The following is a 26,807-nucleotide window of genomic DNA, read 5'->3' as shown; positions in this document are numbered from 1 at the left end:
AGGGGGCACACCCCTTCCCTACCTTTTTTGTGTGGACCTTCTTTCTTTTTTAAAGAAATTGACAACTTTTATAAAAAATTAAGGAATTTTTTTAAAAATGAGGTAGTGTGCCTCCCACTTTGAAAACCATGTCATTGGCCCTGGGAAAACCATTGATTTCTCATCCAACTTCCTAAACTTCATGGGAAAAAAATTTAGTTGAAAATCGTCTATGTTGGTTAAAAGTTTGTTGGTTTAAAAGTTTATTTATTGTAAATGATCATTTAGTAAAAACCTTGTTTAAGAACGACCTAGGCAAAGTATTAAACTTTCATTAATTTTTCGCAATTTAAAATCACGAAAATGTATCTTTCTCACATTTTAAGTAATATAAAGAAGTAATTACTTGTTTTCGTTCTTTCTTTTTCTTTTTATTTCTTTCGTATTCTCATATTATTTCGCTTTACTTTACAGTTTTTATATCTGTATAAATCAGTTTCCTTTTTGCAATTATCTGCTATCATATATATTATAGCAAAAGTATATTCAAAAACGTAATTTAAGTGAGACACCTCTAGATTTAGTACATAGGAATTATCAACTTCTGAAACTATCAAGAAGTTTATTGATTGAAGCACTATTTTTTATCTGGTTAATAATACTTCTACAAAGTTAAAGTAACACTAAAATAAAATTTGTATTATTATTTTTATTATTTATTGGTTACAGCACTTAAAGGTTATGATACCCGGTGCCGGGTACATCAACAAAATGGCCGATTCCGGATACCCGGTAAAACCGCCAAATTACGGGGTACCGGGGTCCATACCGGGTACTCGGCACATCTCTACCACTGATATATATCATACAGTGCTAGTACAAAAACATGAATTTAATGCGGCTAATTTGTAGGTATAAGATATTTTATGTAATTTAATAAAATTATTAATATTGTAGCAAATCAATACTTTGTTATCAAATTGCAAACATTTTCCATTTAAACAGTTTATATTTTAAAAATATGAAAATATTAAGAAAATTCAATTTAAATTTAATTTTTTATACAAATTAAAATAATAAAATTCACTATAAGAGTGGTAAAACATCAACTTTGATAGTTTAAAAAACATCAACTTTGATAATTTAAAAATGCAAAACACTATGAACAAATAGTATGAACAAAGAAACTAGAAGTAAATGTAATTAGTATATACTAACGTAAACTCATTTAGGTTGTAAATATAGTATTGCATGTTATCGCTAGTAAGATTGTAGTCTTCATGATCATTTCCAAGATTGTTTACTACAAAAAAAAAAAAATTTCTTAAATTACGTATTAGTAGCATTTGTAACAATCTTACTTTCTTTTTTTTGTCTCACTTTAAAGTTTTTTCTTTTAAAACCAAAAATAATAAAATAAACATCAAAAGAGTCAAAATAAATAAAAATTCAAAAACAAAACAACCTCTTCCCTCGGAAAAATAAATAACAATAAAAATTCAAAAGCAAAACAACCTCTTCCCCTCCAAAAAATAAATAATATACGAATAATACAATACGAAAAATTTAAATAACAATTCAAAAACAAAATAGCCTCCTCTTCTTCCACAAAAAAAAAATGAATAAAAAAATGCTGTTTGAAAAAAATAAACTTATTGAATCTGAATAGCTTTTTATGACCAACTAACAATTTATAAAAATATTTAAAAAGAGATATAAATTGATAATAAAGAGTAAAACCTTGCATCATGTTTATTTACAATGAATTTGAGTTTTTATTTTTTTAATTTGTGTTGCTTTAAGAAAAAGTTATGTAATTAGTGAATAAAAATAATTTTAAATAACTGATAAACTTGGGGTGTTATTTTTTCTCTATTTTTTGGTATATTTAAACTTTGCACTTTTTTGTAAATTTTGGTATATTTTAAAATTTGTTTAAAATTAAATTAAACTAATTTAAAAGTAACTTGATTATTCTAAATGAAAAAAACTAAAATATGTAACATTTGTTAATCTTGTAAATTTGTTAATAATTTGTTATTCATTCTGATTTGCCAATTCTAACCATCTACTTTTGGTCCTCCAGTTATAGACTCAATAATTAGGTAAGGATTTTATGTTATGTTGACAGTGGTACCATAATGCAATAAAACTTTATAACTTATAAATATAAACTATAAAATATTAAAAATATAAACTTTTATTATTTAAATAGCTTATTTAATAATTTTTATCAAAAGAGTTTTATTACATCATTAGTTACAAAAATATATTTTTAAACCTTTTGTGATTTTGTCACATTTTGTCATATATTTTAAAATTAAATTTTACCCTTTTGTGATATTGTCACATATATTTTAAAGCAAATTTGTTTTTAGAATACTAATTTTTATTTTCTTCATTTATCTCTTTGTTCATTTTTTTACTTCCCATTTTCAGATTTCATTCTTCATTCGTATTGAATGTATATATATATATATATATATATATATATATATATATATATATATATATATATATATATATATATATATATACATATATATACATATATATACATATATATACATATATATACATACATATATATATACATATGTATACATACATATATATATATAAATATATATATGGGTGATTCCATGTGAAAACAACCAATTTTTTTTTGAAAATGCAACCTTAAGTCTCAGAATTTGCTGATTTTTAAACCACTTTAAGATTTTAGTAAATTATGAACATCCTGAAAATATTATCTTCTAATTTCAATCGGTTCCAAAGATATAGCTATTTTATGTTTGCCTCCAACCAACAAAAATCCACCATTTTTAAAAATGGTTTTGGTCCTAGTTTCTGTTATATGTGTGTTGGAAAGCTGAAAATTTGTACCTTTACATATTTTGGACCAATGAATCCAATGAAACAATTTAAAATATTTAAAAACAAACATAAGACCTAAAATATAAATGTTTACCACAATTTTACTGGGGCAAGTTCAATCACAAAAATGCTGATGTAGCCCGATTTTTTTTTTTAAGACTTTGTCCTGAATAGTTAAGTTATAGTTATTAAAAGAATTGGAGAGTGGTCATTTCTAAAACAGAAATAAAAACATGGTCAAATCAACTTAAATTTAGTGCTGAAAAACAGGTATTTTGATAAATTAAACGAGAAAAAAAAAGGTGTAATTTGACAGTTTTTTTAACTAAAACAGTTTCGGCTATATTGAAATGCTCTTTTAAATGTTGTTGTTTAGACTTGCTGTTTCTGCTTTTTAGTAGTTTTATTATTTAGAAATGTTTATAATGTTGTAAAATTAAAGTTAGAATGCTCATTAATGATGTAAAATTTTCTAATCCTAAACAACCTTGACCCCATGAACACATTGAATGAATTATACATTCTTTATACATCTTTTTTAGGGATAATAAATAATAAAATATTGATAAAATGGAATTATGTGGATTTGGAAACATTTTAAATGATGAATTTCACAAAATATGTTTCATTCAAAAACAAGGATTAAAAAATTTTTGTAAACTAGAAAAGGATTTTAAAGATACTTATATTTGGAGGTCTGGCTTGCTTGAGACTACATCATATGAAGAGATAAAGACTATTTGTTATCATCATGAGCAGGTTTTAGGACAAACATTTCTACTAAAGAATGATGAGTGTTGCAATGTTTTGAAAAGACACAAAAAGAAGGTTAAAGGTAATATATATATATATATATATATATATATATATATATATATATATATATATATATATATATATATATATATATATATATATATATATATATATAAATTAGTAAAAAACACTTATCTAACTTTTATCTTCGACTTGAAGTTTGTGAAACTTCAAGTTGAAGTTGAAATGGTGAAACTTCAAGTTGAAGATAAAAGTTAGATAAGTGTTTTTTACTAATTTATTATTGCTCTGTTCTTTAAGAACATTGAGCACTCTATTTGTAAAATACACTAACATAATTTACATATATATATATATATATATATATATATATATATATATATATATATATATATATATATATATATATATATATATATATATATATATATATATATAAATTATGTTAGTGTATTCTACAAATAGAGTGCTCAATGTTCTAAACAACCATTAGAATTAATTTGTTACTTTATTTGATAAAGTAACAAGTAAACACAATAACTAATGTATTTAATATATTTAAAATAATTTACGAAGCCTTTCACATAGTTTGGTATTTTTTTAAAAATTTGATATAAGTATATATTTTTTTTCAAATTATAGTTTTTTGAGCTTAGATTTTTTCTTTTTCTTTATAATTTACTTTTTCTTGGATCATCTTTTAAATTTTCTTTTTATTTTTCAGTGCATTTTTGAAACGCCTTAATTTTTCATATCAAACTGCCATGGTAAAGTTGAAAAAAAAGAATATTTTAAGTATAGCATCCGTAATTGCGCTCGATTGCATTTTTTTAGGTTTTATCGGACATATCCACCAAACTTAAGTATTTATTGGAACAAAAAAGTTTGTTATTTAAAGCCCTTTATATATATATATATATATATATATATATATATATATATATATATATATATATATATATATATATATATATATATATATATATATATATATATATATATATATATATATATATATATATATATATATATATATATATATATATATATATATATATGGGCGATTCCATGTGAAAACATCCAGAGCAAGAAACCCTAAGTCTCAGGTTTTGCTGAAATTATGAACATCCTGAAAATTTTATTTTCTAATTTCAATTGGTTCCAAAGATATAGCTATTTTATGTTTGCCTCAAACCAACAAAAATCCACTTTTTTAAAAACGGTTTTGGTCTTTTCTTATATATTTATTTAGTTTCCGTTATATGTGTGTTGGAAAATATATATATTATTTAGTTTCTGTTATATGTGTGTTGGAAAGCTGAAAATTTGTACCTTTTCATATTTTGGGCCAATGAATCCAATGAAACAACTTAAAATATTTAAAAACAAACATAACACCTAAAATTTAAATGTTTACCACAATTTTGATATATATATATATATATATATATATATATATATATATATATATATATATATATATATATAGTTCTATAGTTTGTTGGCTTTAGGAAGAGCGGAAGGAAAAAAGTGATTCTTACGCCAACACATACGTCACTTTTAATTACTTTTGACTTTCGTCCAACATTTCCGTGTTGGACGAAAGTAAAAACCATTAATTTAATTACAAATTAATCGTTTTTTAAAAAAACCACAAAAACGCAAATTTAATTGACCAGAATGTTTTTAAAAACATTCTGAATGTTTTATAACATTTTGAATGTTTTTAACAATATAAACAATGTTTTTATTTTTATTTTTTTTAATAAAATGTTTTTATTTTTATTTTTTTTAATAAAATGTTTTTATTTTTATTTTTTTTACTGTAAATCATGCGCGGAGTGTTGCTACATCGACTATCTTATAGCCTGACTCGCAAGGGAGTGCTGCTACATCGACTGACAAATAGCCTGACTCGCAAGGGAGTGCTGCTACATCGACTGACAAATAGCCTGACCCGCAAGGGAGTGCTGCTACATCGACTGAGGGTTTGGTTGGGGCAGGCAGTCTATCATTATTAAAAAAAAAAAATTCCGGTCTTGCATTTTAATTTTTACTTTTTGTCAACAAAATATCGAAAAAACTTTCGGACAACATCTAAGGGTTCTATATATATATATATATATATATATATATATATATACATATATCAGACTTTTCCATTTGAAATTTAATTCTAACGCATGAAAAATATATACATATAAATATATATATGTATAGATAAAATATATTTATCTAGTGCATGACAAATATATACATATATATATATATATATATATGTATATATATATATATATATATATATATATATTTATATATATATATATATATATTTATATATGTATATATATATATATATGTATATATATGTATATAAATATATATATGTATATATATATATATATATATATATATATATATATATATATATATATATATTTATCTAGTGCATGAAAAATATATACATATATATATATATATATATATATATATATATATATATATATATATATATATATATATATATATATATATATATATATATATATATATATATATATATATATATATATATATATATATATATATATATATATATAGATCTATAGTTTGTTGGCTTTGGGAAGAGCGGAAGGAAAAAAGTGATTCTTACGCCAACATATACGTCACTTTTAATTACTTTTAACTTTCGTCCAACATTTCCGTGTTGGACGAAAGTAAAAACCATTAGTTTAATTACAAATTAATCGTTTTGTAAAAAAACCACAAAAACGCAAATTTAATTGACCAGAATGTTTTTAAAAACATTCTGAATGTTTTTAAAACATTTTGAATGTTTTTAACAATATAAACAATGTTTTTATTTAAATTTTTTTTAATAAAATGTTTTTATTTTTATTTTTTTTAATAAAATGTTTTTATTTTTATTTTTTTTACTGTAAATCATGCGCGGAGTGTTGCTACATCGACTATCTTATAGCATGACTCGCAAGGGAGTGCTGCTACATCGACTGACAAATAGCCTGACTCGCAAGGGAGTGCTGCTACATCGACTGACAAATAGCCTGACCCGCAAGGGAGTGCTGCTACATCGACTGAGGGTTTGGTTGGGGCAGGCAGTCTATCATTATTAAAAAAAAAAAATTCCGGTCTTGCATTTTAATTTTTACTTTTTGTCAACAAAATATGGAAAAAACTTTCGGACAACATCTAAGGGTTCTATATATATATATATATTTATATATATATATATATATATATATATATATATATATATATATATATATGTATTTAAACAATTTAAAAATGTATTCTACAAAATAGAGTGCTCAATATTCTAAAAAGAACAGAGCAATTATAAATTATTAGAAAATTATTTAACAAATTTTTTTTCTCATTTTACATTTAGAATTTTATTATATATAAATATATATATATATATATATATATATATATATATATATATATATATATATATATATATATATATATTTATATAAATTAAGAAGCAGGTTTTAAAAGTTCTTAATTTATATAAATACATATATTTACATAAATTAAGAAGCAGGTAATTAAAAGTGACGTATGTGTTGGCGTAAGAATCACTTTTTTCGTTCCGTGCTTCCCAAATGCAACAAACTATAGAACTACATATATACATATATATATATATATATATATATATATATATATATATATATATATATATATATATATATATATATATATATATATATATACATATATACATATATATATATATATATATATATATATATATATATATATATATATATATATATATATATATATATATATATATATATTAGGGTGGCTCTTAAAACAACATTTTTGGAAAAAACCTGTTCTGACCCCTTTACTTTGTTCTATATAATACTAAAACACTAGGTTTAAAATTTTTTTGAACAAAAAATTATTTTAGGGGTAGCTCAAGACCCTTAAAAATTTGACTGGTCCCTAAAATTTTGAAAATAAAAGTTCTTCTAAAGTATGTCAACCTGGTACTCAAAAGAAGCGAAATTATATAAAAACTTCAAAAACAGTAATCACTTTACAAAAAAAGCATGTTTAAAAAAACTATTTTTTTCAAACTTGAAAATAATGACTTTTTTTATTTTAAGCTCAAAAACAATAGTTTTTATGAATTTATTTAAGAAAAAAGTTATTTTTTTGTAAATTGATTATTATTTTTAAAGTTTTTATATAATTTCGCTTCTTTTGAGTACCAGGTTGACATACTTTAGAAGAACTTTTATTTTCAAAATTTTAGGGACCAGTCAAATTTTTAAGGGTCTTGAGCTACCCCTAAAATAATTTTTTGTTCAAAAAAATTTTAAACCTAGTGTTTTAGTATTATATAGAACAAAGTAAAGGGGTCAGAACAGGTTTTTTTCAAAAATGTTGTTTTAAGAGCCACCCTAATATATATATATATATATATATATATATATATATATATATATATATATATAACATATATATCAGACTTTCCATTTTTTCAAATGGAAAAGTCTGATAAATCTAGGTTGATTATAAAAACAACTTTTTTTGAAAATGTCTGCTGGCACCCCTTGAATGTGTCCTATATAATGATATAATACTGAATTTAAAATGTTTTACAATAAAAAACATTTTAAAGAGTTGCTAAGGATTCTTGAACATTTAAAATCGGTCCATAATATCATTAAAAAAAAAAAGTTTTTTCAAAAGTATGTCATGTTGGGTCTCAAATGAAGCAAAATTATGTAAAAATTAAAACAAAATGAATCATTTTATAATTATAATTTTATATTTTAGTAAACAAAAAATGATATTTTTAAACCAAAAACAAAAAATAGGGAACTTAACAAGATTTTTTTATTATAACTTTTTATCTATGAAATTTTCATAAAATGATGATTATTTTTGAAATTTTTATATAATTTCTCTTCGTTTGAGACCTAACATAATATACTTTTAAAAAAATTAATTATTTTTAATTTTAGGGACCTATTTAATGTTTGAGGGTCGGTAGCAACCCCTAAAAATATTTGATATTCAAAACTTTTCAAATCCAGTATTATTTTATTATCTAGAGCACATTCAGGAGGTGCCAGCAGATTTAGTATATCAAAATAAGTTGTATACATTTTATAAGGATATGATTGAGTAAAGTTATAAAGTACATATAAGTTCTACACATACATACATATTACAGTGATATGATTGAGTAAAGTTATAAAAATTTACTTACTAACAGTGGATGAGTATTCCGCAGTACAAATATCAAGATAGTGACTTTTTGATGGCGCAATTTGATCTTTCAAGCTCCACAAAAAGCAATATTGTCTAAATTTTAGGTTAAAGTTATGTTTTTTATAAAACCTATATTTTAAAATATAAACTGATTTTCAGTGATTATCAAGGTCATATTTTAAAAATCTGAAAAATATTTGCCTAAAAATATCCTGAATATCCAGAATATCTTATGTGTTTGAAAAGACATTCATTATATATGTGCACGTAATAAAACATTACTTGCATGCAAAAATGTTTAAACCTTACATATATAATAATAATATAGCAGTGTAGTGCTATGAATGTTACAATGCTAAAATTGACAAGGGTTTGAATCCTCCAAAAAGAACTTTATTTTTCAATTTTAATTTTTTTTTTTTGAAGTTTTAATTCAAACTGTTATTATAATGGTGTAGTGCAATAGGTGTTAAAAACTTCTTCTTTTGAGGCATGACTGTCAGGGTTGCAGGTTCGAATCCTTATTGGGGAGATTTTTTATTTTTAATTTCAATGTTTTATTTCTAATTAGTTTTACATTTTTAACTATTATTGATGTTTATTGATAGTTATATTTATTTTTAAAGTTTTTTAGAATAATTGCATCAACGCATACATAAATCAACTGATATTAGCTATAGTCACAATGGAGTGTACATAGATCGACTGGGATAGATGCAGTGAACTGTAAATATATCAAGAGGGTTTAGGTTTTGGCAGGCAATCTTTTATATAAAAACAGATCAGCACACATATGGAGTGACCTTTTACAAAAAGAAGCTATTTTAACAAAAAACATAATAAAATTCAAAGCTGAAATAGATTAGTTAGTATGTATGTATATGTTACTGTACTACTACTACTACTACTACTACTACTACTACTACTACTACTACTACTACTACTACTACTACTACTACTACTACTACTACTACTACACACTACCGTTCATAATTATTCGAATGACATAAACATTTCTAAAAAATGCTTTAATTTAATAATATTTTAATGTTTATTTTGCATTATCAGATAATTTAATAAATATAAAATTTTGGTTAAAATGTTTTGATGAAATCAAAAAAACAATAAAAATGCTTAAATGGGCAAAACCATATAAAAAATGGACCATCAATGACTTTAGTATTAAGAAAAATTTTTTTGTTCGAAGAGTAATTGAACATATGATGAAACTGTGAATATTATTGACTGTGAAATATTGTGGATTTAAACTTATGGAGTGGGGCTGTTTTGGATGGAAAGCCACAGATGACATTGTAAAAATAGAGGAGAAAATGAAAATAAAATAGTTTATTTAGAAATTTTTAAAAAGTCAAACTTCACATTCAGAAAGCTGGGTTAATGGGGGAGCCATTTATCTTTTTAGAAGAAAACAACCAAAGGCTTAAATCCAAAACATACTCTTCAAAGCATCAATTTATTTGACAAAGCTAGAGAATGCTCTAAGACTGAATGATACAGCCTCCTTAATCACTAGATCTCTCTCCTATTGGAGTTTTATAGTATGTCTTAAAAGTAATGTCTAAAACTTATGGAAAAAAACTAACAAAAACTAATTAGTGAGTAGCATAAAATTGACAAACTAGATAAGTGGTTAAGTAGAATGCCAAGAATATGTAAAGCAATCTAATCTAATAATAATTTTCTATTAATTTTTATATAAACCTATTAAATAGAAAGGTAACATAATTTAAATTAATTTTTGTATGTATATATGTATATATGTATATATGTATATAAGTATATATGTATATATGTATATATGTATGTATATATATATATATATATATATATATATATATATATATATATATATATATATATATATATATATATATATATATATATACACACACTAGGGTTATGACTTTTATTCAACCCCATGCTCCTGTACTGTAGTTTGATGAACTTTTACCTAAAAATCACGAAATGAATTATTATTTGCATATCTTTTGAAAAAAGTTCACCCCGCCATTAAAAAATTCATTTTCATCTACGCAAACCAGTTTTTATTGTCGTCACCATTAAAATTTATTTAAAATCAGTTAAATATTTTAATAAGTATATATTTTTTTTAAATAAAAAATCTTTGAGACAATTTTTAAGATGCACATACATTGACTGAAAATATATACTCATTAAAATATTTAACTAAATTTAAATAAATTTCAATGATAACAACAATAAAAACCGGTTTGCGTAGTTAAAAATCAATTTTTCAATGGTCGGGTGAACTTTTTCAAAAGATATGCAAATAACGGGTGATGCGGAAGTTATCGGACAAATCCTAATTTCATTATTTGAGCATAATAATTAGTTTTTGTGGTTTTATGCGAAATTCTGGATACTACAAAAACAACAAAAAGACATGCCCAGAAAGTGTTCGTTTTATAGGAAAAGAGAAATTTCCAAAAAAATTATTAATGTGGATAGCCATATATGACCGTGGTATGTCCGAGCCATTGTTTCGCACTTCCAAGGCTGTAGCGATCAATTCATCAATCTATATTAATGAATGTTTAGAAAAACGACTTCTTCCATTTATTCACAAGTATCATGGAGACTTTAACTATTTATTTTGGCCAGATTTAGCAAGTTCTCATTATTCTAAAGATTCTCTAAATTGGATGGACCAATATGTCTATTACGTTGATAAAGAATTCAATCCCCCAAATGTGCCTCAAGCACGACCAATTGAAAACTTTTGGGGACATTTGGCACAGAAGGTTTACGAGGGAGATTGGCAAGCTTCAACAGAGCAAGTTTTGATTGATCGCATTAAACTAAAACTACAAGAAATTGATTTAAACTTTTTACAGTCGCATATGAAAGGCGTCAGAGCAAAATTAAGATCAATTGCAGATGGTGGTGTTTTTTCATATAAAAAATAATATATTTTTATTAAAAGATAAATGTTTTATTTAAAAAAAATATAATAGTAGTTTGTTTTTTTATTTATAAATAAGTTATTGACGTTTTTATTTTGTCCGATAACTTCCGCATCACCCGTTAATAGTTCATTTTGTGCTTTTTAGGTAAAAGTTCATCAAACTACAGTACAGGAGTATGAGATTGAAAAAAAGCCATAACCCTAATATACAGACATATTGATTAGACATACTTAGCAAAATCAAACAAATAAGGAATGCAATTGATCATGTGTTGTAACCAAACGTGTTGTGATCCATCAAAGTAGTTATCAATAGTATTGTCATTTATCTAAAAAATAGTTTATAGGTATTATCTATTAAAAATAAAATATAAACATGTTAAATAAAATGAAAGTTTTACTCTAAACTATTTTTATAAAATAATATTATAAATACTGCTACTTAGAAATCTGTGTAGGTGGTCTAGAGTTGAAAAATAATCATAGTTAATTTTTTTTTAAATATGCCAGTATTTAACTTTTTTGTAAATATGCCAGTTTTTTATTTTAATATAGTGATCAATTCACTCGTGCCTTTATATGGCGAGTGGTTCACCAATATAACACAAATTAAAGCATATTAAAATTTGTAAACAACTAATATATTTTCATGATTTGACTTGCATCACAAAATAAATAAATATGACAAGAGGCCAGAGCAAACAAATTGCCAAAAAGTGCAGTCATATTATAAGACTAAATAAATTGGAAAAAACCTACATTAATGAAACTCTTAAATATAAAACCAATGTAAAGAATACAATTGCATTACCAGAACGAGCATCATATCATGTGGTTGTGTAATTGTTTGTATCTATTCTAGGTGCAAAAAATTACAATATAAAAATATTTGGACATAAAAAACAATTGGATACAGTATTGCCAGGTAAAGCCAATGATAGCAGTGGATCTTGCCTGCAGTAAAATTAATAATGAAGTCCGCAACTACAAATAATTTTTAATTGCATTCATATTACTGATTTCCTTTTTATTTCTGACTTGATTTTATTAATTTAAAATACTTTACTTTATTTAATTCAAAAAATTACATTTTAAAGCTAAAAAGATGCTATTTAAAAATGGGTACACTTAAGAACCTATGAGCGTAGATTCCAAATCTGAAAAATAAAAATTAAAAATATATTCTATCAGAACATTTTATTTTTTTAATTTACATTTAACTGATTTCTTTTTGATTTGAAAATTAAAAAAAAAAAAAAATTATTAAGACGATTCAGTTGTTAATGAATTAAGATTAAGAATTATAAATCAAAGAAGTTATTTCAACAGTGTTTTTTTTTTGTAAATTATTTTTCCATTGAACAAATCTTTGATTTTCCTGTGTTAAACTGGTCATTTAATATTTAACAAGATTTTCCTGTGTTAAACTGGTCATTTAATATTTAACAAGATTTTCCTGTGTTAAACTGGTCATTTAATATTTAACAAGATTTTCCTGTGTTAAACTGGTTATTTAATATTTAAATTTAAGAGAAAAAATAAAAACTAAATAAAAACTATTTTTGACTGAATTATGGTCTTTCTTAAAACTTTTCTTTTGTACCTCAAAAACATCTTCATAGGTAAAGACAAGCATTCTCAAAATGAAAATAAATTACAAAGTTTTTAGCAATCAGATATTTTTTGTTTAGGATTACGGTGATTAGGGATTAGCCTTTAATAATAAGAAAACAAACCTGATTGCAAACATTAAGAGTTCGAGAGACAGATAAAACAATTATGTATGCCAAACTGAACTAAAATCAAATAAATTATTAATGAATAATTATTAAATTTTTAATATTTTTCAAGAATATTGAGTTTGTAAAAAAAATCTTAAACTAAACTATAATTTATTAAAAAAAGTTACAAAACAATTTCATTAAATTTTTAAAAATTTTAAAATTAAAACCATTTTAAATACCTCTTTGTGTGTTGGTGATATTTCATCTAAAAATAAAAAGATTTGGTTAAGAATTACAAGTGAAAAAGATCATCTCTACTATAAATATTTGTAATTACTTAAAATAAAAAAAAAGTTACTTTTAATGTGATACATTAAGAGTACCTTTATATAATTCATATAATCAATACACAGTTAAATCTGGGTCAAACAAGTCAACACTGGGTCAAAGTCGAACAACACTGGGTCAACATTGGTTAATTCAAACTTTTGTGATCTCAAACTATTTTCTAGTCTCTTTAAAGCAATAAAAATTGTTTTACTTAACTCAAGTTAATGGGAAATTACTGTACTTTTCCACCTTCACATTTTTTATTCAAACCATGATCATTATATAACAGATTTAATAACTGATGTATTTACAAAAAAACATTCCAAACATTCTTATTTTTTATTATTTTCATTATCATCTTATCTTTATTACCTTCATTATCATAATTACCTTCATATTTTTTTAATTAATCAAATATTTTTAAAACTAAAAATAGAAATATTTTTAATTTTATAAATAAAATATTTTAAAATAATTTTATCAAGAATAAATTTTTATTTTTTATAGTAAACATATTATTATTTTATATTCCTAATAGTTGTATATATTTATCTGATATACAAACAATACAAAGTAATTAACATCAGAATACCTGTTAATGAGGCTGGCTTATCAAGTTCCAAAAATAATACCTGTTAATGAGGCTGGTTTATCAAGTTCCAAAAAAGATAATAAAGACTCAGGATTCTGATAAATGCTAAAAAATTGTTAATATTAAAAATAATTTAATTTACTTAATATGTATATAAGTTTTGTTCAAAAACATTACTGGTATCAAAGGTAGGATTTTTTAACATTTTTTCAGATATGTAAATATTCACAGGTACAGTTTTACAAGTATGTATACATGTTTACAAGTTAGCAGTGCTGGTTTAACACACGGACAGACTGGACACATGCCGGGAGGCCACGGAGTTTAAAGGCCAGAGCATCTAAGTGAATTTTCGAAAGATATAATTTGAAAGAAAAAATATTATCGGTCTCTACCCTGTCCCAGAGATTTTTAATCTTAGCAATAACAGCACATACAACATATTGTAAATTAGACTTTTTTTTTTAAACAACTTGAAAGAACTTTCGAGTTCAAACATGATGGTGAAAAAAGAAACAAATTTAATAAATCAAGCAAACACAAAAACAACAAATAGTTATAAAAAACAAATTATTAAAAGAGAGGAATATAACAAACTAATCTATAATGATTGCCGACGTTAATGAGATCACGGACAAACTAATGAGTAGTCTAGATAAAGGAAAGCCTATTCTGGATTGAATTCTCTGATTGGTTTTCTTTTGAATCTTCACAGCATGGATATCTCGGAAATCACTTTCAGTGTACAAAAACTTGTTGATCGATATCCTACTGATCAAAACTCTCACTTATTGAACGAATGTCTTCAGTTTAGAGCTTTTATTCCAACTGAGATAAATGATGAAAATTGCAAATGAAAACCTTCAGCTCTGGATCTTTTTAAATTAATTAGATATAAGAATCTTGAATCAACTTTCTTTAACATTGACATAGCCCTACAAATCTACTTGACCACTGCTGCAACAAATTGTTCTAGAGAACATTTTCAACACTGAATCAAAAGTGTTTGCCGCTCAATTACAACATAAAAATACTTATAATATAAAGAACTCTTTATAAAATATCTCTTGAACAATAAAAACCTTAATTAATAGCAGACTCGTATATTTTCCAATTTTAAAGTTACATATAATCTTCTATTCATTTATTATTTAATAGGTCAGGAACGTCTTTCAGATCTTTCTATTGCTCAAAGCAGATCTTTCTATTATTCAGATCTTTCTATTTGTTTCTGTTCAGAAAACCAGGTATTGGATTCCATCGACCTAGAAGATATTATATCTGCATTGGTAAGCCTAAAATGCAGACAAAAGGTGTTTTAAAATCTATACTAATTGCAGCATGCTGTTAATAATAAATAATGTTAGATGCTTGTTTAAAAGAAAATACATTATAAAGCCATAGCAACATATAAAGCCATAGTGCAACAATTACAAAGATTTTTTTGTTTAAAACCCTTGTTAAATTTAAATACTAAAATTTTGTTGAATAAAAATTTTTTTTTTTGGTTTAGGAGTTTTAAAACAATTTTCATTAAATATTCTAAATAACAACTTTTAACAATCAAGTAATAAAACAATTAGGATCTATTTCTAAACTTCTGAATTACTACCAGCTACATACTACAGATTTCAATAGATGCTTACTGATTCAATCAGATTTCAATAGATGTTTATTGATTCAATTAGATTTCAATAGATGCTTACTGATTCAATCAGATTTCAATAGATGCTTACTGATTCAATCAGATTTCAATAGATGTTTATTGATTCAATTAGATTTCAATAGATGCTTACTGATTCAATCAGATTTCAATAGATGCTTACTGATTCAATCAGATTTCAATAGATGTTTATTGATTCAATTAGATTTCAATAGATGCTTACTGATTCAATCAGATTTCAATAGATGCTTACTGATTCAATCAGATTTCAATAGATGCTTACTGATTCAATTTGATTTCAATAGATGCTTACTGATTCAATCAGATTTCAATAGATGCTTACTGATTCAATCAGATTTCAATGGATGCTTACTGATTCAATCAGATTTCAATAGATGCTTACTGATTCTTTAATCAACAAATAAATATTTGTCATTAGGTATTTGATAAAGGTTCCTTTTAAATTGACTTTCCTATTATATATAAATTTATCTAGTAATAGATTTAAAAAAAACTACACTTTTTACTATTGGTAATACAGCTATTTTTTATTAATTATTTTTGATATCAAAAGTACCTTTGTATGTCACTCCTTTTAAAAACTTGGAATACAAAACCAAATAATTTGTCTATAAATTCATTTTTACTAACACTGTTGTCCAAAACTGCACTAAAATAAAAAGATTTCAATATATTATCATTTTTGATCAGAACCTTACTGGTAATACTGAATAATCAAATAAAAATATGTCCACATAGTAAAACGATCAATCAAGTCTAATAGCTCCTCATTCAGTAGTGTGTAATTAATAGGGTAGTTCTTAAAAAAAAATATTTATGCCAATTTTTAAGTATCATTTTATTATGCTAAACACATTTTATTTAGCATTTAGCAAATTTATTTTTACATTTAACATTAACACACATGGTCCCACAAGCTAATTATTAGCATTCATTCATGTATTATTACCACACATGGTTCCACAAGCTAATTATAAACACACATGCATAGTATTATTAACACACATCGTCCCACAAGCTAATTAGCAAATGAGTTTCAACTATATTGTAAAATAATGAAAAAAATTTCATTATTTTATATTTCTTTGTTTTGCCGTTGGTGTTCAGCACTTAATACAGTTTGGCTAGTATAACTTAAGTTAATTTGAAAATTTTTTTGCCATATAAATGTTACTTCCCAAAAGATTTAACAATCTCTAAAGATAGTAACTATTTGAATTTTTAGAATCTGTTTTCGTTTTCAGCGATTTATATTCTTTCATTATACTTTATTTTTAGTTTTTCTAGTGAACAGTGGTTTTTTAATAATCTGGTTTTTTTTATTTCATATTTTTTCTTATGTGATTTCCATTCTCCTAGAAGGAAAGTAATCCTTTTCTTACATAATTTACAATTTCTTACACAATTTGTAAGTCTTCGAGTAGAGCAATAGTTCTTTACTTACATAATTTAAGTCTTTTAGTAGAACAATAGTCTTATTCTTAAACGATTTAAAATTTTTTTGATCAGATCTTTTTGTTTTTTTCAGGACAAGAAATATTTTTATTATAAGATATTATGGAGTTCAATGCGTGATTAAAAAGACTTTCAGAAAATTACTTCTTTAGCAAAAAAAGCTTATATACTCAAGAGAAAAATTACAGAGAGTTAATTTAAGTTCAAAAGAGTTTAATATTTTTTAAATTTATTTCTATTAGTATTTAAGTTATAAATACTTCAAGTTATAAATAGTAGACTTCACAAGATTCTGGATGATTTTAGAAGATTAGAATGTTTTTAAAAGTTATATTTAGTCAGGAACTTGTCTACTACTTCTATGCAATACTCAAAATAGTAACCCCTCTTCATTATTTTTTAATAAAAATTTATGATTATATGATACAACAAACTAAATATTTCATAAAAAGCATAAAATTTATAAACCTATGTATGTATGTATGTATGTATGTATGTATGTATGTATGTATGTATGTATGTATGTATGTATGTATGTATGTATGTGTGTATGTATGTATGTAGTTAGTGACCGGGGCCCCAGCCCTGGCTAAAAATGAGACTTTTTGCAAACCTGGCCCTGGCCCCAGCAAAATTATAAGATTTAGCAGGGGTTGATAGCCAGGGCTAGAAAAAAAATTTATAATACTTTATATGTTATAATTTTATGCTTACATTTACTATTTATAAAATACTGGCATATATTTATATATTTTTAAACTCTATTTACTTCCAACAAGATTGCAAGCAACCACTATTAAATTATGAGTTACTTTAAAATAGAGAATCAGTTAAAATACAAGGAAATGTATAACTGAAGAATTAAAAAATCGTAGTTGTATAATAAAGGAAAACATGAAGATGGGTAAGAGTTCTAAGGTTTTTTTGATGTTCAGAGAAAAAAAACTGAATTAATAAAAGATTTTATGGCATGAAGGGACAGATACAGTAAAAGGATGCAACCTGTTGAATAAAAAGCCAAGCAAGAATGAGTTTTTGTTTATTGTTATAGAGATGATAGCTTGTTTGAGCATTGACAATTATTGTATTTGTAAAAAAAAGAAAGAAATGCAACCTTACAACAATGGGAGAGTGGCTCAAGCTTGGCAGATAAAGCAGGTCTAATTACATTTACAATGTGCTTTTAGACTTTGTCTGAGAGTAAGAGGTTGTTATTCATCAATATAAGAATGCCAACATTATTGCAACATTATTTTGAAGTAAATAAATGAGTTTTGTTGTCTAAAAAAATTTTGGATTTTAAGTCGAGAATTTAAATCCATAAGCCATTGCAAGCCTTAGGATGTTACAGAAGAGAAATCAGATTTAAAAAGGCTGCTTGTTTTAAGCAACTAAAAAGTGAAGATTTTTTGTCAAGACAAGAGTATAAATTTGAGTCGTCAGCAAATAGAGCCACTATAGATTTCACGAAGATTGTTATTGTAGATAAGAAACAATACAGGAGCAAAATGGAACCTTGTGGTACCCTTAAAGTAACTTGAAATAAAGAAGAGTGTAGGCCTTCAAGAATAACTTTACTATTGCAGTTAGAAAGAAATAATAACCTCAAAACCTTTATATAAAGAAACTAATAACATAGTGAAGACTAATCATAGGATACCTGGAGAAGTCAAAGTGTTTTCTTGAGTTTTGAAAAATTGGAACCACTTATTTAGCACTTATTAATAGTTTAGCAAAAATTGAAAAAAGTTCTAATATATTGAAGAAAGTTCTGGAGAACACTTTTTTCAAGACTATGATGGAATTCTTGTCTTGATCAAAACTGTAGAAGTGTTTAATTGAGAATTAACTTAGCATTGAATTTAGGATTAAAAACAATGTTGTATCGAACAACATTTGTTAGAAAAGATTAAAGTGATTAAGGTATCAGCATGATACCTTAATCACTTTTATCTGTTCAAGAAAGATTAAAGTGATTAAGGTATCATGCAAGAGAGGTAGCGCCTTCAGTAGAAAATGGTAGTGGTAGAAGTAAGAAAACTTGAAGAGAATGCCTTATATATAGTATGAATGAGCTTTAGTTAAGAAAAAAATGCTCTAGATTGTTTATATTAGAGAAACAGCATAAAAGAGGATCATCATCATCATCATCATCATCATCATCATCATCATCATCATCATCATCATCATCATCATCATCATCATCATCATCATCATCATCATTGTAATGATGATTATGATGATCATGTTGATCATAATGATTTTTATATGTGTATATATATACAAAATTCAACATGAACTTTAAATAAAAATATACTTTAAAATTTATAAATATTTATACAGACCCAGTCACAAACCCAGCCCTGGCTTTATTTTATTAAACCCGGCCCCAGTCAAATATTGACTCCAGTCACTTACTATATGTATATATGTATGTATGTATGTATGTATGTATGTATGTATGTATGTATGTATGTATGTATTAAACAAGAAAAAACTTGAAATATTACCAAACAACTAATAATCCTTCAATAAGTAAATTCTTATGGTAATTCGTTAAAACAGATTGTTGAAAGATTGAAAATTGTAAATTAAAGTACACCTGCAAATCATTGAAGTAAGGCTAAAAATAAGATTGAAAAACTTGAAAAAACCATAAAAGTATTTAAAATTATGAAAATATAAATGTATTCTTGCAATAATACCAATCCTAACAAAAATTTATTATACATTAACATTATTTTTTGTTATAAATATATGCATAATTCTTTATTTAAATAAATATCCATAGTTTTTTTATTTAAATAAAAATCCGCTGATTTTTGTAAATATAGATCTAGTGATTTTACACATTCTCTCTAGGTTTTTCTACTTCTTTCTACTTACACATTCTCTCTAGGTTTTTAACTTTTAGCTCTTTTTTTTTTCCTTTAAAATATTTATATTTTTTATTTTATTTTATTTGAATAGTCAATATGATAAACTAACATTAAATATTCAACATGGTAAACTAACATTGAATAGTCAACATGGTAAACTAACATTGAATAGTCAACATGGTAAACTAACATTGAACTTTTTAGAGATTCCAAAATAATAACTAAAAGGACTGAGCACTGAATTCAAATGCACACTTTAAAACTATAACTCTTTTGACCAAAAAAAATTCTTTTGATTGCTGTTGTAAAATTTTCAAACATAACCATGTCATGATAACTGTTACCAGCCATTCTTCAACATCATCTCAAAACCCACCACATTTCCACTCTTGTGCATAGTCAATACAAGAGTTTCTTTATTCTCAGACATTTTATAAAAATTCTTCTTACATCCAAACAACAAGCATTTACTAAAATCATTTACCATTTATTATTCTATTTATAAATCAGACTGAAACCAACTCTTTAAAAATTTATAGATTCATCTTTCAACTTTGATCTTAATGTTTTATAAGAAATAGACTGTTTAATAAAAAAACATTTTCCTATTCACTGTGAAACCATTCTCAGATATTTATACCATCACTGTGAAACCACCCTCATCATAAAATTTTGAATATTGAATTGCTTTTATAAGACTTTTTTTTTTAACTTGTTGATTGACTGAAACCAGAACTGCCATCTTTTGAGCACTAATCAATAAGATCTAACATACATCTATCTACACACACACACACACACACACATACATACACACTCACACACACACACACACACACACACACACACACACACACACACACACACACACACAATAACTCTTTAAAGTTCAAAAATTTATTTTAATGATATGTAGGTATATTTATTTGTAGTAGGTATATTACATACAAATCATTTGTAGGTATATTTATACAAATCATATGTAGGTATATTATATACATAGTTATGACTATAAAACAATAAACTTACTATCAAAATGGTTTTTATTTCTTGACATAAATTTTTAAATGTTTTGGATGCAACATTTTTTAACTTTACAATGACAGGATTATCAAGTGGTTTACCAAGTATAGCAAAAATCTAAAAAAAAATCTATATAAAAAAACTAACAATAAATAAAACAACTTATCACAAAATTAAAAAAATAAGTAAAAAATTATTTATTATGATTAAATTAACTGAAACTTTTACACAAATAAAGTTGAAAATTGAAAATAGTCAAGTAGTATGATGATATAAAAAAATTTTAAATAGTCAAGTAGTATGATGATATAAAAAAATTGAAAATAGTCAAGTAGTATGATGATATAAAAAAATGCAAAAATATGCATCAAAGTTCTAGACCGAGTTGTCAAGCCCGAGTGAAATAAGGAAAAAACTAGAAAGAGAGAAAGGATTAAAAAAAAGTTAAAAATATATCTTGAACAGCTATTCAGAACAAAACAAAGACACTATAGTAAAGCGTGTAGTAAAAAATAATAATGATAATTTAGACACCACGCATGTAACAGAAATGTAATAAAACAAAACAGGACGCATAAGTAACCATAAATCTACAGTAAATACAAATGTTTAACAAACTTAAAACAAATATACATATGTATAGATATATCAATATTTAAAATGAATATAAAATGATAGGAAGTATAAAATGTAATATAAAATGATAGGAATATAAAATGATATAAGTATAAGATAAAGAAAAAACATTGCTTTTGTGTAATCTTAATTTATGTAGTGGTGGTAATAAACTTATACTCAGAATCGGGAAAAAAAATCACATATGTATAAAAAATGACAACCTAAAAACTAACATTTTTACATATGCATACATACATATATACATATATATATATACATACATATATAATATATACATATTTATATATGCATGCATACATATATGCATACATATACTAACATATGCATACATACATATATACACAGTGGCGGCGTAAGGGTTTTTACATATGCATACATACATATATACATATATATAAACATACATATATAATATATACATATTTATATATGCATGCATACATATATGCATACATATACTAACATATGCATACATACATATATACACAGTGGCGGCGTAAGAGTAGGGCCTGGTTGGGCGATGGCCCAAAGCGCCGAATATAAAGGGGTAAAATTTAGCGCTAAATCATTATACTGGTTGAAATTGGATCTCATTTTAATTATTTAAAAGTACTATTATTTTACTTAAAAACTTATTATTGTCTTTTATTATTGTCTACGAACGAAAAGAAAAGTTACACAGTTGTAAGTACTTATTTATACTTGTTAAAAATTAACCATATTAAAAAAAACGTCAAGAAAACTCTACAAAGACGGAAATAAATTATACGGGTTAAAATAAAAAACATCAAATTATTAACCAATTGGTGTTGAGTTTTTAACACTAATAGGGGTCATTAACCAATAAAAATTTTTTTAATAGCAACTATGCTATTAAAAAATTCTCTTCCTCAAAGAGTGTTATAATGAAGTTTTATTGTGGTAATTTATGCTTAAATATATTTGGATTTACAGAGATTTTTTACTTAATTTATTGCAAAATGTCTGAATACGTTGATCTTAAAGTAAACCATCTGGGTCAGAATATAGAAAACAGAAGGCAGAAAAAGAATTTCAAAAAACAAAAAAGTTTATGAATATAGAGAAATATATCACAACGAAAAATCAAGACCTGAATGTGACATCTACATCTGGAATAGCAACAAATGCATCAGTAGATCAGATAGTTATTGAAGATATTGTGGACAAAGTTTCTTAAAGTGATGAGATAAGTTGTGTTAAAGCTACAATATCTACTTGCGATGGGGATGTGCAACAAACTCCGTTGGCGATGTGCATACAAATTTCAGATGACTTATGCACTGTTTTCATGAATATATCGGATCCAGCCATATGGCAACTCATTCGTAATAGCAAAGTTATTGAGCAAAGATAATGTTTTGTCTAGATTGATGCATATTACACTTTATTTAGCTGAAAACAATATGGCATTCAGAGGTACCTCTGACAAACTATATACGACTAATAATGGAAAGTTCTTGGGCTTAGTACAACTTTTAGCCAAATTTAATCCAGTTATGCAGGAGCACTTGCTGTTAGCTACAAAGGGTGATGTTTCAGACCACTACTGCGGAAAAGATATACAAAATGAATTAATAGAGCTGATAGGTACAAAAGTGAAGTCAGAAATTACATTGCATGCAAAGAAATCGAAATATTATTCCATTATAGCTGACTGTACTCAGGACATTACTCATTTAGAGTAACTTTCACTTACAATACAATTTGTTGATTTATCATCAAATGACAATAAAATATCAGTGAAAGAGCATATCATAGACTTTTTGTCTGTCAATGAGTCGACTGGTGAAAGACTCACTAAAATTATTATAGATGTTTTAAATAAATACGGACTGGAATTGAACAATTGGAGGGGTCAGGATTATGACAACGGGGCGAACATGAAAGGAAAAAATATAAGGGTCCAAAGGAAAATTTTGGAAATAAATCCCTTAGCTGTTTATATACCATGTGCCTGTCATAGCTACAATCTCATACTATGTGATGCTACTAAGTCTTCTGTAAAATCAGTCACTTTATTTGGGGTACTTCAGAGGTTGTTTACATTGTTTTCAGCTTCTGTTCATCGTTGGAAAATTCTAACCAATCACTTGGGAATACCATTAAAACCATTAAAAAGCTAAGTGACACAAGTTGGGAAGCAAGAAAAAGCAGTGTTAAAGCAGTCCATTATCAAATTAGTGCCATCCATGATGTTTTAATTACTTTGGCTATTGAAAATCAAAAAACTGATGTTCAGGTCTCTCATGAGGCTTCTACTCTAGCTGAACAGTTAAAAGATTTCAGTTTCGTAGATTTGTTGGTTGTTTGGTATGACATACTTTTTCAAGATAATGTCGTTAGTAAATCTCTACAATCATCAGACATGGATTTTGGTAAATGCACAGAAATGTTGAAAAAATGCTGCACTTTTTTGGAGGATTATAGAAATACAGGATTCAAATCCGCCATTTTAACGGCAAAGGAATTGGCACTAGGAATTGAGACTGTGTTTAAAGACACATCAAGAGTTCAATGTGTTAAGTGTCAAGTTGGAGAAACTGTCTGCGATGAGCCTATATCTTCCCCAGAAAAAAAATTTGAAGTTGAAGTTTTTAACTGTCTTTTGGGCTCTACATTAACTTCATTCAATGAAAGATTTGATCAGTTAAGTAAGTATTCAGAATCATGGTCTTTTTTTTACAACTTAAAACAGATTCCGGAAAAACTTGACCTTATTTAAACTTTGTAGTAATCTCCAATTGAAATTAACTGTGGACTCTGCGCCAGATATTGACTATAAAATGTTGTGTGATGAACTCCTAAGTCTGAAAGCTTTTTTGTATGATAAGAATGTGATTACTCTAGTTTTTGTTTTAAATTTTATTAAGGATAAACTTACAAGAGCTATATCCAAATGTATGGATAACATTGCAAATATTATTGATTATACCTGTTACGGTTGCTAGCGGGGAGAGGAATTTTTCAAAGCTTAAGTTGATAAAAACCTATCTAACATTAACAATACCCCAATCTAAGTTGACAAACTTAGCAACTTTGTCAATCAAAAATGAAATTGCTGAAAAAATTGACTTTGATAAACTCATAAAAGAGTTTGCCGATAGAAAGTCAAGAAAAGGTAAATTTTATTAGTTTTTCTTTTTAATAAATAGTTATTTATTATATTAGTATAATAATAGTTATTACTAATTGGTTATTTTACCCTTTGCCTTTTTTTCGTATGGGGTTAAATTGAGCTAGGGGCGCTGTAGAAATCTTGCCCAGGGAGCTGGTAGTGCTAAAACCAGCACTGTATATACACATTTACTAACATTTTTACATATGCATACATACATATATACATACATATACACACGCATACCAATGGTTGTCAAAGTAAGTATTGCGTGTTCCAGTATGAAAAAGTCAAGTATTACTAGAAGCCAGTGTAAAAATTCTATCTCTGAACCACATCCAGTCAACCCAGCCATACTTCAAATTACCTATAATAGATTTAACATCTATACATAGGATATTATCTTCTTGTTCTCAAAGCTAGCTCAGACATGTTTCAGACACAGAAATATTCTCCCCTGGAAACAGCAATTATGTATGTAACCGTATCTATATATTGTAGTCATATTACTAGAAACCAGCATAAAAATTTCATCCCTGAATTATAACTAGCCAACCCAGCTATACTTCAAACTACCTATTATGGATTTAGCATCTATACATAGGATTTATAATGTTTTCTGGTTCTTAGAACTAGCTCAGACATGTTCTAGAAACAAACATATTTTCTCGCGGAAACAGCAATAATATAACCTAATGTGATATGCTACAATGATACTAAAAGCATCACGCAATATAGACAAGAAAAGATAATTATATAATTAGTAAGTATGAAGAAATAAAAAAAGTGATATGCCAAAAAAAATTTGTGGCTGCAGGCAATGATAAAGATAACAAGGATGGATCCCTGACGAGTGATGCTAGCCATTTTTTATCAGGTACTCTGAAACATCATTGGTGAATATACTGTGGCCCTGAGGATGGAGTTTCACCTACATGAATCCACTACTTAATTTTAGTTGGATTTTTTACTTTAGAATTTTTTTCATCTTGTGGAAAACAGCTTTTAACTATAAAAAAAATAAAAATATGAACGTCAGCGCTCATTAAAAAAAATTATTTGTCGCGCCCTGAGCTTATTTGGGTGCAACTATTAACAAAGAACAAAAATATTTGCAACACTTCCAAGATTGAAAATAATTAAGTGTATACACTGAAAATAATTAAGTGTATAACTCATAACTTTTGTTCTCATAACTAATAATTGATTTTTAGTCTTTTTAACGTTAAAATGACAGCATTGCATTTCTGAATCATGGAAATGCAATGCTGTCATTTAAAGAAGGTTAAAACAATATTATTATGCCATCTGACAAAATAAACTATTTAAATTTAAAAAAAGAAACAACTTTGGGGTTATTGTGCATCATTAGTATAACCTTTTTACCTTATTATTGGGCCATTAGTTATTTTATGATACCACAACTAATTAATGACTATTTTTACTGGTTGATTACTCCACTACAAGTTTTTTTAGTTGGCTGTTTAAGTCAATTAACAACTTTAAAAA

The 26,807-nt window shown here is 25.5% G+C and overlaps 1 protein-coding gene and 1 pseudogene across 2 annotated transcripts in view; one reads left to right on the top strand and one right to left on the bottom strand.

The window, feature by feature from the left end:
* Positions 1-26,807, bottom strand: part of LOC101239386 (exportin-5) — a 154,703-nt gene that overhangs the window by 39,723 nt on the left and 88,173 nt on the right. For both annotated transcript variants that reach the window (XR_010640760.1, XM_065805213.1), the window contains exons 16-24: positions 21,530-21,640; positions 20,132-20,244; positions 16,723-16,815; positions 14,523-14,587; positions 13,800-13,825; positions 13,573-13,632; positions 12,068-12,165; positions 8,888-8,982; positions 1,198-1,282 (exon numbers count right to left, since the gene is read on the bottom strand). Coding sequence is in view for 1 of the 2 variants with exons in the window: in XM_065805213.1 (XP_065661285.1) it covers positions 1,198-1,282; positions 8,888-8,982; positions 12,068-12,165; positions 13,573-13,632; positions 13,800-13,825; positions 14,523-14,587; positions 16,723-16,815; positions 20,132-20,244; positions 21,530-21,640 (746 nt within the window). In the remaining variant the exon portion in view is untranslated. The remainder of the gene's footprint in view (positions 1-1,197; positions 1,283-8,887; positions 8,983-12,067; positions 12,166-13,572; positions 13,633-13,799; positions 13,826-14,522; positions 14,588-16,722; positions 16,816-20,131; positions 20,245-21,529; positions 21,641-26,807) is intronic.
* LOC136085160 (uncharacterized) lies at positions 23,587-25,315 on the top strand (annotated as a pseudogene).

Source organism: Hydra vulgaris, chromosome 09 (assembly GCF_038396675.1).
Source record: "Hydra vulgaris chromosome 09, alternate assembly HydraT2T_AEP".
NCBI lineage: Eukaryota > Metazoa > Cnidaria > Hydrozoa > Anthoathecata > Hydridae > Hydra > Hydra vulgaris.
Note: the sequence above shows the minus strand (reverse complement) of the source record. Positions and strands in the feature narration are given on the sequence as shown.